Source organism: Corvus kubaryi, unplaced genomic scaffold (assembly GCF_017639235.1).
Source record: "Corvus kubaryi isolate FWS band 111438036 unplaced genomic scaffold, C.kubaryi_AGA036_p1.0 split3-73, whole genome shotgun sequence".
NCBI lineage: Eukaryota > Metazoa > Chordata > Aves > Passeriformes > Corvidae > Corvus > Corvus kubaryi.
This window is the reverse complement of record NW_024582091.1, coordinates 14,350,559-14,365,035: the sequence shown is the minus strand read 5'-3', so window position 1 is coordinate 14,365,035 and position 14,477 is coordinate 14,350,559. Positions and strand designations below refer to the sequence as shown.

Below are 14,477 nucleotides of genomic sequence, written 5' to 3'. Positions count from 1 at the left end.
TTTATGTATACAAAACACATTTTAGAGGCATTTAGTACTGCACGTGTTTTATTGAAGAATGAATGAATAAGCTTCTCTGGAAATAGTAGTCAAATGGAATCTCAGGTGTCAAAGCAGAGTAGGATTATAAAATGTGCTTCAGAAGAACCTTGAAACTAATGATATTTTAAATGTTTAGTTTTTAACCATGTTCCAAAGTAGTGTGGGAGATACTTTTATGTGTCTTCTGAGTACCACTGTTAATTATTTTGAGAAAGAAAAGCAGAACAAATTTCAAGCACTGTTTATGGAAGGGAATTTAAGATCAAATAATGCATTGTACAAAACACCAAAGCATTCACTGTTTGGTCAAACACTGCAGGGGAACATCATCCAACACAACACTGACACATGCTAAATTTACATCCTAATAAATACACACGTAAGGAAATGACAAAAATTATTTTAAAGTAGCTGTCACCAGGTCTCTAATAAATTTCTATTACATTGACTAAGATACAAAAATAATAGTAATAATAATCTTTAGAATAATACGTGTAGTAACAGCAACAACAGTTACACTTGCCCACTATACAAATACTCGCTCCATTGGTGAGAGACTGCAATTAAAAGTCGTTGCCTGTCCTTACACAGCTCTACAAATGCACGGCAGTTACATTAACACATCACGGATAATTGCTTTTACTGTAGTTACTTTAAAGTATCTGTTAACAAAACTCAGGAAATTGCCCAAGAAATGGCTTGGTTTGCACACATTTTATCTGTTATATTACAGAAGCATCTAAAGCAAGGATGATGCTCTACTCCTCTTGGCACTGTACAGGTAAGTGTAAGTTGATAATCTCCAGAATAACCGATACAACAAAGCACACTGCGTAGCTGCTGTAAGTTCTAGCTTCTTACATAAACTATCTGATGTATACCAAGTATGAACGGTTTGCATAGTGGCAACAGTAATAGTTCTTCACACGGGGGTTTTCACACTATCCTTAAAATATGGGCAGCTAATATTCAGACGGGCAGTCTGCTTTATAAGAATCCGCAAACTTAATTCATATGCCGTTAACCAGATATTGCTCAAACATTTAAATTACAGCAGGAGAAATATGCTATCACTTAATTCACATTAATTGCAAAATATACTGATTTACAAAACATTAATTGTAATTAATAGCCATTCTTTTTTTACTTTTAAGGGTAAATGCACATAAGTACATTAAAAAATCACTGCTATTAAACAAATCCAATTTAAAGAAATAGAAAATTAGCCTAAAGCAAGTTGTGCTACTTGCTTTGTCTGAAGTCGCAAGGAGATGAAAAATGCTTTTGAATAATACTGACGCCCAAAATAATTATATTTCTTCTGATACTTTAAAGACTATTTTATATTTATGAGCTCTTTACCAAATGTATACATCTATGAGAGAACTGCCACTTTTGAAAGCAAAAGGAATTAGCCAGCAATTCATAAAATTTGAGAGATGCTCAAGAGCTTCAAGTAATAGTGACCATGGAAAAAGCTCCACAAATAAACTGATATATATCAAGTCACATCACACTTTTACAGCTGGTGTATTTTTTTTTTGTTAAGAAACCATAAATAGATTAGAAAAAGTGCACTAATTATTGGCAACCACTGGAAGGTTCTTGCTAACCTTTCTATATGTGGTCAGAGCTGCATCTTAAAGTAGGCATTCTGACAGGGTTTCTTGCATGCTTTACCTATTTACAAGAAAATGCATTCCCAAGCAAGCAGTAAGTAACATACCATACTGAAGTGCACCTGTTAAATGCATTGAGATAAATGTAAAGTTCCATCAAGTTACTGGATGTAGACCGCTACAGAACTTCACAAGTACTGAGACCTTAAAAAGGAAACAGCAATCTAACAAATGCTGTAGTGATGTTTACAAGCCTAGAGCTTGCCGGCCGCACAACTGAGCTGCATTTAATTTAGTTCAGGACACACAAGTATGGTTTTTTATAATAAGCAATTCTGTTCAGGTAAAATTTTCTTTAGCTTACCAACTCCACAATTTAATTTGATTTTTTTTTTATTTGGTAGAGAAGACCTTATGAAAATTCTATTAGCTTGTACCTTCCCAGGAAAGTGGACCCTAGTATCTGTCTTGACATTATGCAGGTGCTCGCAGAGAGCAGTCCGAGGGGTTTGTGCCAAGTGAAACTGCTCTCGTCATTTAATTCCCAGTGTAATTAAGCTCAGTGTAATTCTCTTAGCATATATCAGAAAATTGTCAAACATTTATGCCTCTAAGCTACACATTTGTATAAAATTTTATTCATATTACTACTGCAGGGCTATTACTTCAGAGACTGTAGCGCTATTCACATTCTTAGATGTCCATACTTTTCTCATTGAACAGCAAACACAACAGTTCTTGTAAGACTGTTTATTGAATTTAACAGTTCAGACTGAGTTTAGATGGAGTTTAGATGCAGTTTGTATAAAAAATTCTGTCAAGTCACGTAAACTACAATCAAAAATAACTACAAAACAGTAAGAGACTTACTGAGATCATAAATTTCCTAACGTGTAAAACTATACAGTATTTGTGCATGCTTGCTATTTGATTTCCTTCTGAAGAGCTGTTAAAAGGATTTTGTTTGGTTTTTAAAATCTCAAGGTAGTCTATGAAATGTAATCATTGCATCTCAATTCAGATATACAAGATCAAAACTGGCACAGGGGAACATAACATTATTTTCCCAAAAAGTTGAGGCAGCTTTTGTTGAATGGCGTCTGCATTAGTAAACATTTTATAAACTCTGGTGGCTTTGGATCATCAGAATCCTTTTTTTCTTTTGACGTCTTGAAAAAAAATTTCCCACAAGTGCAGACAGGTAAGGAGGAAAATAAGTAGCAGCTTGTTTCCTACATACAGCTGAACGCCATGCTCAGCTGTCCAGTGTCTCAAAACAAAAATTAACTTGACGTCACAGGGAGGCATATCCCCCTCAAATTACAAGCACGTCTGAGACTTTTCAGGGGAGATGGAAGCAAGCACGAGGGTAAAGCATAAGTCTACTTTTCATGCATAGGTACTTTGCACTGCCCTGCACCTGGGGCATTTTGTCAGACATCCGAGTTGGAGCTGAGGTTTGTTAGCCTGGGGTCTGCGTTGATCTCGTATCTGTAGTGGTAGCCCTCCATGTGATCCCTACAGGCATCTCTGATGTTGTGCATCCACTTTTTGATTCCTTTTCGGTTCAAGTACAAAACTAGAAGGAATATGGCCCCAATGAGAGCCAAGACTATCCCCAGGAAGACATACGAAGTCTGTAGCTGGGAAGGCAGATCTATGGGCACAGAGCAGTTCAGGTCTGAGCTGTTGATCTTCAGCAGTGCTTTGCCCAACATCTTGTCAGGGGAGGCACACGTCAGGGCTTCTTTGCCCTCCACCTGGTCGCTCTCTTTGAGCCAGGCCACCAGGTCCTCGATGGCGCAGTCACAGACCCAGGTGTTGTGGCCCAGAACGATGTGCTGGAGCGTGGGCAGGCTGCGGAACTGGGCCAGGGTGCTGTTCCACAGCACACTCAGGGAGTTGTCGCTGAGGTTGAGGCTCTGCAGCTGGCCCAGCCCCTGGAAAGAGACATTTCGCAGGCCCACCAGGGAGTTGTTGCTGAGGTCCAGCTGCTGCAGGGCCGGCAGGGCAGTGAACATGCCAGAGGGCAGCAGCAGCAGCCCGTTGTCGGCCAGCTCCAGGCGGCTGAGGTTGCGCAGGGTCCCGGACTGCAGCAGAGCGGCCAGGCTGAGCAGGACGCCGTGGTCGCGCAGGGCCCCGCGGAGGGCCAGCTCCTCCAGCGGGCTGCCGCCCTCCCCGAAGGCCTGCGGGCTGAAGGAGGCCAGCGCGTTGCCGCTGAGGTCCAGCTGCCGCAGGGCGGGCAGGGCGAGGGCGCCGGCCTCCACGGTCCGCAGGTGGTTGCCACTGAGGTTGAGGGAAGCGAGGTCGGGCAGGCGCTGGGCGGGGAAGGCGCCGGCCGGCAGGTGGGTCAGGGGGTTGCCGGTGATGAAGAGGCTGCGCACGTAGGGCGGCAGGTCGGGGGGCACCGCCGTCAGGTTCCTGTTCACGCACTTCACCGTCTTGGCCGGCTCCGAGCACTCGCAGAGGGCCGGGCAGCCGCCGGGCTGCGCCGAGCCGCAGCCCAGCAGGACGGGCAGCAGCAGCCCCAGGCAGAGCGCGCCGCGCCCCGGCATCTCGCCCGGCCCGGCCCCGCACGCAACTTTTCCCTCCGGGCACCTCCGGCTCCGGGCGGCGCGGCGAGGCGGGGGCCGGCTCCGGGCAGCCCTTTCTTCGGGGGCAGGAGTTCGCCCTCGGGGGCTGGCTCCGCTCCGCTTCCCGCGGCGAGACCTGCGGCAGGGGAGAAAAGGGACACGGCAGCGGCGGGGCGGCGCGGCTCCTCTTGCCCGCGCCCACCCACCCTCCCCCGGCCCGCGTCTCGTCCCCCGCCCCCGATAAGCGGCTCGCCCGGGTGGCCCCGGCCCCGCGGGAGAGCGGGAGAACACGCGGAGGAACAAGTTTTCGCCCACTTCCAGCTCACGCCGCCACCTTCCCACCCGGCCGTCGACTTCACCGGCGTAGCACGGAGGGAAAGAGGAGGATCTAACCCGCCACCGCCCACCGTGTACCGCGGCTCCCCACCCGCTGTCCCTGCCCCGGGGCTCTTCCCCTCCGCCACGGCCGCTACAAACTCCCGGCCCCAAAACCCACCGCGGAGCGCAGCGGAGGGGAGCCCGGTCCCGGACCCCGTCCCTCACCTCCCGCCCCGCGTGCAGAACAAAACTCCTCCGGAGCTCGCCGCCGACTGCCCCCAGCCCTGCCGCCAACTCCGCGCCCACCCTCGCCGCGCCTGGCCCTGCCTCCACTGGCAGGAGAAACCAAGCGCCGCCCGGCCAGGGGGAGCCGCCGCCCGCGCCCCGCCCGGCTCCCGCCCGCCGCCCCCGCGCTCCAGCTCAGCCGCTGCTGCCGGGCTGCCTCGCCCGGGAGCCCGCGGGAGGCTCCGCTCGGCGTCCCGTTCCCCTCTTCCCCAGCCCAGGTGGTGCTGCCGCAGACTCACCTTGCCGCCGAGCGGGGCCGCGCCATGTGGAGCCGCGGCATGCGGGGCTTCAGTGCGGCTCGCTCGGCGCGGAGCCGCTCCCGCCCGCCTCTCGAAGGGAGAGCCCCGCGCTCCGCTCCCCGCCTCGCAGCGCCGTACTTGTGCCTGCCCCGCCGCGGCTGCTGGGCGCCGTTCGCCGCGGTTTCCGCGATGGGCGCGCTCAGGCCGGGGGCAGGATGGGGAATTCCGGGGGGTTTGGAGCGCGGGGGGTGCCGTGCCGGCTGCTGGCGGCCACTGCCCCCGCCCGTCTTCCCAGGGATCGCGGTTCCGGAGAGGAGGGAACAACAGCAGCCACGAAATACACCCGAGTGAGCTCCATAGCTGAAGCAAAAAAACCCCAAACCAAAATAACACCAAAACTACACTTAAACCCGCCAGGAACTTTAGAGATCCTAAAATAAATAATAATAATAATGAGCAAGAAAAGAAAAGGACCTGCAAATTGACAGTTCAAGACTGAGATTTAAACTTTATTATGATGAGGAAAAGCGTGTAAGTACCAGTCTGTATATAAAATATTTACCCGCTTCAGCCGCGATGGCTGTCCCAGAACCGTCCTGGCAGGGCTGAACAATCCGGGTGTAACAAATGCGGGTTTGCAACTGAGTAACTCCCTTACGTTACCCCACAGAGGGGTATTTGAGGAAGTCGTGAATAGTGTAAGCTGTCGTGTGGGCTGTATTTGGCCACTGGTCCCTAGAAAGTGATTGAGATCATTAAATAACACCTAATTAACACAAAATATCTACGAGCGTATACAAATAAGCAGTTTCGGCAATGTGAAACAGAACGTTTTGAGGCGATGACTCCTTTGGGCTTTCCTTATCCTTCTGTTGACTGCCTACACAAGCTTTCCTTCTCCCCGTATGTCAGAGTTACACTCCTGCTTTCTCGATAAACTATGTTCCTTTTTTTGGTAAAGTCAGCAGGAATTTCGGAGCTGCCAAAAGTCATAGGGGAAATGAACGGATGAATCCAGTATGAAGTCTTGATAAAATCAGCCCCAGAATCTGGAGAATAGTGAACTAAACCGCCAGTTTCTGAAGGATTGTTCTCTCTCTAGCCTGATGTGCTACGGTGCAGGAAAGTCTGGGGTTGAGATGAGAGGCAAGGGCTGTCCAGCTGATAAAGCAGCATGCTCTTTACACGAAGATTACAGAGAAAAGAAAATATGGAGTGCCTGAAGCAATAGTGATACAAATAAGATCTTGGACTCACAAGCAGTTCCAGAAGTTTAGGAAGTTATTGCTTTGATGTTGAGTTAGAAAAACAGTGGCACTACACTGCAGGACATTTTAGTTAGTTGAAAGGTTGTTGACATGCCTCTTAGTATAATGCTTAGAAAAGTAGATAGGTAAAGAAGTCCTGCATTTTGTAAGAGAAACACTTGTTTTCCTAGTCTATGAAAATTCTTTGAAAAAGTCAAAGAAACACCCCCTGCCCAAATTGTCCTACAAGACAACAGTAAAATTCAGTGACCAATAAAGAGTTTCCAAAAGGAGATGGCTTTTAAAAACAGGTAACTAAATACATTAACAAAAATAAAAGAAAAAATACTAAATCAGCATAACCATAACCACCTCTTATAAAATGTTTGGATACAATGTAATTTTGAATTAAATAGTCCAATTAAGAGCAATTACACTGATCTGCTCATTGTGCTGACCACAGTTTTCCTAGTAGTTCCCAGCTTTTCATGACTGTCTAGATGGGACTGTGCCTCTTGTCCTCCAGAGCAGGTTAGCTCTTTGGGCAGGGTACGTGGTTTTATTCCATCTCTGTGGAGTGCTCACTGACAGGTACTTGATTGTGCTGCAGTAATGCAAATAACAGATAACAAGTATTTTCCTATTCTTTCCTGTTATTCCAGTAGTAAATTGTACCTGCTAAGCGTGCTTAAGCTTGCAAGAGGAAGAAAATTGTAATCTGATTTCTTCTTGTTTAAATAAAACAACTTTTCTTAGAGGCATACTCTGAAAAAAAAAGTATTTTCTGTTGAATTCACCTATACTGAGTGGATTTCCTGGATGTTTGTAATCTATACTAGGAAAATGAAAAAAAAATGAACCTTGATGTGTTCCCAGGTCAGTTTTGTCTATTACGGTTGACTGATTTATGAATTTGCATTGCACAGCTCATAGAATCTCATAGGTTTTTGCATAAAGGTTATGCAAAACTTCTGCCTGAGTTAAAGTATAGGATTTAAAAATATATTGTCTTGGCTAAAGGACTCAAACTGGAAGTTAATTTACTATTAGGAAACTGTTCCTGTGGCTGATACTCCCAGGGCTTGACTGAGAAGCTCATGTTAAAGGGTGCAGGGGTTGAGACAATGCTCCAGTCTCTCTGCTGCTCCAGGCTGAGGCTGGATGACATGCTGGCCATCTGGAATCATGAAGGAAACCTCTGACCATCCTTCTCCAGAAGGTTAAATCTTGCTTCATGTGACAGTGATGAGATCTGTTTGCTTTTGAAAATCAGTACTCTGGTAATTCAGCTCCCACAAAGTGAAAATGTGACACCTGCCTAAGGGGCTGCAGAGAGTCATGGGGACAGCCTGTCATAACTGTATTGCTTTACCATTTTGGCATTGCTATTCCCCTTTAAAGGCTCTCAGCCTAGAAAGGAATAAAGTATCATTTGTCATGATCACTCCACTGTCCTTAGGAAAATCTGAAAGATTATTTTAGATACTGAAATTTAATTAAGTTCACTGAGATGGATCCCAGCCTAAATAATCTTCTCAATGCCCCCTGGACAGATAGTAAACAGTGCTGGATACCCCTTTTGAGTGGCCTGCCTGCAGCTGATGTCCAAGGAGTTGGAATAACTTGGGGTAGGACTCCATGAAATAGTGGTAATTTTTTTTTTAAATTTTCTTTATCAACAAGGAGATTTTTGTTTTTTCTGTGCAGTGTTTCTACATTGCCTCAACACTGCATAAAGATACTCAGTACTTCATAGGAAGTGACCTTGGAAGGGTATTTATGATGTGCTAAAGATAATAAACCAAGTGAGCAGTTGCACAGAGACCAGAATTCTTTTCTTCTACCAAAAATATCTTCCCACAAAAGTGGAAGAAGAAACTGCAAGTTCCGTCTGCTTCCTTACAAAGAGAGATCCAGCAGGTCCTCCCAGGGACACCTGTTTCCCTTGAGGCTTGGCTTCTTTTGAACAAACACCATCAGAATCCTTAAGATGGTGTCATAAAACTACTTCAGCAACCAAATGTTGCCTCGAATTCTTGTTTGAATTTTATCCGCATTCACATGTCACATAAACATTCATAAACATTCCATAAACATCCATAAACATTCTGGTTCCAGTTTTCTTTTTAGGTGCACTTTAATTTATGTGGTAATTTTTGACTGAAGCTTTGCAGAAGACAAGCTTCAAGGAATCTATGTTTGCATTTTCTTGTATGCTTTCCAATTTTATATTGAAATAATGAAAGTTAATTTAATACAGAGAATGTTGATTTTTAATACTGTGAAAGCACAGTAAACTTTGCCAGAACTAACAGAAAAAAAGATTTTAGCCAAAAGTAACTTTTTTGGGGGGGGTCTTTAAAATATGTTAATTTGGTTTCTGTCATAGTGCACTGTTTTGACTTCTGGAGACTTCTGCATGCTTAGCTGGGATTGGAAGGGACCAGAGGAGACAAAGTGTCCCCATCTGAACGTAAGCAATGCTGAAAACTGGTGCAACTGCGAAGACAGACTCTTTACCTTCTCCCCAGGTTTCCCAGTAGTGTTTTATTGTTAAAACCCTTTACTCAAATGAGAAAGAAGCAATGGTGATTTCCTCCAGCAAAACCAGCTACCAGAGCTGGAGTCAGAAATATACTAGGAAAAAAGATTTGGGAAGAGGACTTACTGTACTCCAGATGCTGCCACTGTCTGCTTAGCCCTCTGCGCATACTCCAGGTCTGCTTGTTCTGACATGTAGAGTATCTGTAACAGGAGCCAAGCTGAATAACTGCTTATAAGTTCACCACAATATAACTGAGAATTTAACATGCTTAAACAGGTCAGGCTAAACTTTCAATCATGCTTTTATTCTTTCTTTTCTCAGGAACAATGCATGCCTTAAGCTGTCTTTGATAGACTACTATACAGATTTCAAAATGGTAATTTCTTTTTCATTATTCTAATTTTAAGTATGCAAGTTTAGTTCTAATTTCTGTGTAAATTCAACTTAGAGTAAATCACTACTAAGAGCCAGTAAAACTCTTCCTTTTACAAAATAAGCCTTCTGATTTTAGTACTTCTTGAAGAGCCAAAATGACCTGCTTTCTGGTAGCTCCTTATTACTCTGATTTGCAGTGCAGGGTGGATAATATAAGTAGGCTTCAGCTGGAAAGATTGTATATTGTTCCTGTCCACTTGGGATGTCAATCTTGATGCCTGAAGGCAAACATGGGAAATTGGCTGAGCAGATTATTTGTTGGATTAGCATTGCTCTGTGCCATGGTGACCTGGCTTGCTGCATACAGTCACTCCCAGCTGATGCTGAACTCAAAATCCTGTTTTTTTGGCCAACTGGCAATGTTGTCTTTGTTACAGTGTGTAAGGAAGGCACCACATTGGATTGAGGTGCTGGTGTCCAGTTCACATCTGCTCATGCTTTCTAGGGGACTCTTAAAAGATGGCATAGGTTGGGGCAGTCACTGAGCTGTAGTGGGAAAAGGAAGGGAGAGCTGAAATATACTGCTTTCTTCTTTGTCTGAAAAGTAGAAACCCAGATCTGCAGGGAATTTGGGCCAATGTGTTCCTCACACTTCTCTCGACAGTCCCACTCGTTCCTCACTCCGCAGGCAGTGCTGTGCCAAGGTTTTGTAGCTGCTTGTTGTGCCAAGGTTGTTTCCCGGTTTGCCCTTGCTTCCCTGGCAAGTGAGGGTGGCTGACTCCAGCACTCAGGGCTGCGGGAGCTCTAACCACAGAGGACTGAAAGTCGGGAGTATTTCCATGGAAAGCCTTTCTCATGAAAACATTTTCATCTGTTGAAAATGGAAGACTTTGTAGGAAAGAGTTGTATTTTATGAATTCCCCATTAAAAAAAAAAAAAGGCATATAAAAGGCTCAGCAGATTTGAGAACATATGGGGTTTGATTCTCCCCTGTCTTACACATTGTGTCGTTGTTTACGATGTGACAAAGCAGACGTAAAATGCAACCTCACTGCCTGGGTAGGATTCTCCTCCACAAGTATAATTGAATACACAACATTAAAAAGCTTGGTGAATCAGTCCCCTGCTTCTTTTCCTCCATGATTGTTGATCTTTTGTTACCTGCATTTGACCACCATGACACATGTAGGTTTATACAGTCCTGTTGTACTGAACTCTTCCTGTTTTGCTTTGCCTTCCCATCCTTCTCCAGTTTTAGCTCAACTCTTTGCATCTTTCTGGGTTACTATGTCTGAAGCATTTTGAAAGGAATGCATTTGTAGAGATTTGAAGAGAGTGGGAGGAACAAGGGATACAGTGATTTTCTTGTGGAGGTGGCATATTCTGTCAGCAAAGGAGGAAGACGATACCTTCCTTCCCCTTTAGCATCGATGACTACACCTGAAATACTGCATTCCATTCTGGCATCCTATGACTGGAAAAAATTACAAGAAAGAGAGAAGAAAGAAAGGAAGGAACAATAAAAGTGATTTGGAGGCTAGCTGTATGCTGACTTATATGGAAAGACTAAAATAACTTTACAAAGTTTAGGCAAAGACTTGCCCAAGCAAAACGGCTACAGAAGACACTTCTGTTTCAAAAAAGGGTAAAATTGAGTGAAGAGGGGAGCTAGCTGTAGTACTTCAAGGTGGGTAGTGATGATTGGATGACATTCAGAAAACAAAAGTGCATACTTAGGATAAACAATAACTTGCCTACACTAATTAAAGTCAGGATCAAAAGGCCTCAGATTTCTCTGTCCAAATTTGCATGCTTAAAAGTATGCTAGCTTTAATGATTTAGTGCAATAGTGAAGCATATGTGTCATCACCAGCTAACCATGGAAAGTTAATGTCACTGGGCTGAACTATCTTAGTATCTTTTATGGGTAGTACAATGTATTTTACATGGTAAAGTCTGATATAATTATCAGCTCAGTGTTGTATAAGGCTTGAGGTCTGCCCCATTAAGTTCATTATTTCTGAATGTAAACTGGAAAGAACTTCAGTGCCAGAAAAAGAGCCAAACTCTTGCTACGGCATCGGAGCAAAAGTCTGCCTAGTCCAGCATATTGTTCCTTATTGTATCCAACACAGCTTGATGAAGAAAGACATTACATTCTGTTCAAACACGAGCTCTTTAATATTTTTTCCCAAACTCCATTGATTTGTGGCTGAGGTACTTCTGAATCAGAGCTTAAAAACCTTCAGTACTATGAACGTGAGAACTGTTAGCCAATTTTTTTCACTTGAAAGATTTTACAGTGAAAAGATTCTCTGTTGAAATATGCTTCTCTTTCAACCTGAAGTTTGAAAACAAAATCATGCATCCTTAGTATTTTGAAGGTTTTAAAAACAAAGTAAAATAGTTACAAGTTCACACCACCCCTTTTCATTTTCTAGCTCTGAAAGATTTCAATCATCGGATGTCAAAAGAATGGGAAAAAATGGAAGTGAAGTAGTGGTCTTAATTGGTCCATTTATATTCTGTGGCCAAACAGAGGGACAGATATGAATAAATGGGACAAATTTCTGAAATGCCTAAATTTATAGGTATTGAACATAAGGAGAAACAGAAAATATTTCATTTTTTTTTAGATAGATTTTTGGTCTATTTTCCCTACAATATACTAACAAGTGACAAGAAAAAGTACTTGAACATTTTTCCAGGAGAAATTCTGATTTTAACCAATTGTAGTTATGACTTTCTCTGGCCATCTGAGTATAATTATTAAAATACTTATTAAGAAATTAAAAATTTTCTGCCTTTAAAGTTCAGTAGATGATCTAATGTTAAACACATTAATTTTAGATTCCCATATATTTGTAATACACTTCAGAACCATTGTGTATGCTTGATGTTATTGAATAAACTGTTAGAAATGCAGTTGCACAATATACATCCTGCAAAGTCCTACAGAAAAATTCCTTCGATGGTTTCTTTGTTTCATTAGGGCCTCCCTGTGCCATATGCAGAGCAAAAATGCCCTATAGGGTGTAAAATGGCTTTAGGAAGCTCTTTCCCTTCTCTGGGTGCAGATGGCCTCTACAGAAAATGGGGCATGAGCATGGAACATTTTGAAGGGAATACTAGTTTGAGAATGAACCATATATACCTGCAATTTATTTCATGGATATTGAGGGCAGCAGAAACTAACTGAGACTGCTCTGACTCACATTTGGGGCAGAACAGTCACAGCCTACAGCTCAGACTAAGACTCTCAGTCCCCATACCCTTTTTCCGACAATTCATACCCACAAAAGGGCAAAAGGTAGAGCAAGGTAAAAGAAATAATTGGAAAAAACAGCTTCCAGTTGTGTATAACCTCAAGGCATTATGGACACAGAGATACAGAGGTTCCCCTAAGTGGAAGAAATATATTGCTGGAAACACAGAAGAGTGGGGAAAAGATGGCAGCATCACAGCCTACAATGGAGGCGATGCAAGATAACATATCAAAGGTGTTCTTCCAGAGGATTTCCTGCTTGAAGAGATTTATGACATGAAATTAGATCCAGGCTGGCAAGAGTTGCTTCTTTTATGACTAGGTTAAAATATTCTGAAGTTTGGGATGCAAATACCAAGTAAATAAACTTGAAAATTAATGTGCTGCTGGGGAAAATGGTGGGGAAGCAGTTGTTAAGATAGTTAAATCATCTTTAGGTCACACTGAAAAAAAAAATTGTACTGACGTTTTCAGTGCTGTATATGCTTTATTGTTTCTCATATAGATGTTGCTGATAGTAGTTGTTTACCATAACTGACAACTGGTCACACTGGGCATGAAGGTCTTGGCTGCATTTAAGCTGGACTAAATGATACTAAGCCATGAGTGCTTTCTTGAATGGAAACCAGTCTCAGTATATAATAGTAATTTTAATGTGGAAAAGAAAGTTTTTAGTAGTTGCACAAATACAGGGGTATGACTTGTTATATTTATATATTCCTATTCAAATGAATGGGAGCTGCATAATACCTTGGCATTTTTGAGGCTGCAAGTAAAACTTTATTTTTTTAAATTTACCATTCTACAGTGACAGAAAAGAAGTTTTCTCTCTTTTTTGTATTCAGTATTTTATTTATTCCTTTCAGTCAACACATTCTTTCCGACATGCTTAGACAAACTGCTAACTCATGTACCTCTACAGAACCGCTGCAATCCAGGCAAGATAATAGGGGAGCTAAAAAAGGGCAGGATAAATTCATTTGTTCTTCACTGTGTTTTCAACTGAAACTCAAAAAGTACTAAAAGGATCATAATTTATTGCTTACATATAGCGGAGGTAGATTTTCTATATGCCATGACAGCTAAATCTAGTCAGTTGGCATTTTGTCCATCATTTAGTATCAGTTTGAAAAATGCCTTCACTTTGTCAATCTCGTGTTGCCAAGACACAGTTCAGAGCTGCATAAGAACAAAGGCAAACTCAACTGCTGGAAAAATACAAGAGAAAAAAGACTGGCCTTGGACAAGATTTCATTTAATGCTGCTAGGAGATCTACTGCTGGCTAGATCTGTTTCAGAATCCTGTATTCTTACTCTTCCTTCAGAGAATAGTATTTTAGCATACCTTGAATCCAGTGGAGCCACCCAATGGAAAACTAACTATATAATGCATACACTGCCAGATACTGTTCTTTGTAGCTGTGGCTAGAGCTACAAGTATCTCTCTCTCTATGTCTAGCCTCAGACTGAAATCTGCAGTAAAGATAAAAGCTCTTCTAATTTTTATCTTCAGAAATGACTGCTATTAAGCAGCCCAAATTTCCCAAGGTTTCTAAACCTTTTTGATGTTTTTGAAAGCTGCACCTGCTATCTAGCAAACCTACCAAAAAGCATTCCCTTTAGTTCATGTATGATCTGTACAGAGGGTATTGAGACTTGGGACTATTATGTGCATATTGCATTAACAAACATTCTTGAATGATCTGTCCCCTCTCTCTGAACCTTATTCTTGAGGGCAAACATTTTTGAAAGTTGATGTGACATCCATCACTCCCATGGGATATGTTGTTCTAAGACTCTTCTTCATGCATGTATCTCTATGATTTTGCAGATACTTAGTATCATTAAAAAAAATTCATTCTTCTGCCTGAAGTTAACAAAGGGCTTCAGAGGCAGACTTCAGAGGCAATCAAACTTGGGTCTTCTGGAATCAATGAAGAACTTAAAATGTTACTAACATCACTTATGA

The 14,477-nt window shown here is 42.9% G+C and overlaps 1 protein-coding gene across 2 annotated transcripts; it reads right to left on the bottom strand.

Annotated features, from left to right (window-relative positions):
- Window positions 1-267: 267 nt before the first annotated feature.
- Window positions 268-5,375, bottom strand: TPBG (trophoblast glycoprotein). 2 transcript variants are annotated; one of them, XM_042016861.1, is made up of 2 exons: window positions 5,077-5,375; window positions 268-4,370 (listed from the first exon to the last, which is right to left on the bottom strand). In XM_042016861.1, exons 1-2 carry the CDS (start codon window positions 5,115-5,117, stop codon window positions 3,095-3,097), a joined length of 1,317 nt encoding a protein of 438 aa, XP_041872795.1. In that variant the 5' UTR covers window positions 5,118-5,375; the 3' UTR covers window positions 268-3,094. The 2 variants fall into 2 exon arrangements, with proteins under 2 accessions (XP_041872795.1, XP_041872796.1); XM_042016862.1 differs by lacking the exon at window positions 5,077-5,375 and adding an exon at window positions 4,778-4,882.
- Between the last annotated feature and the right edge of the window lie 9,102 nt (window positions 5,376-14,477).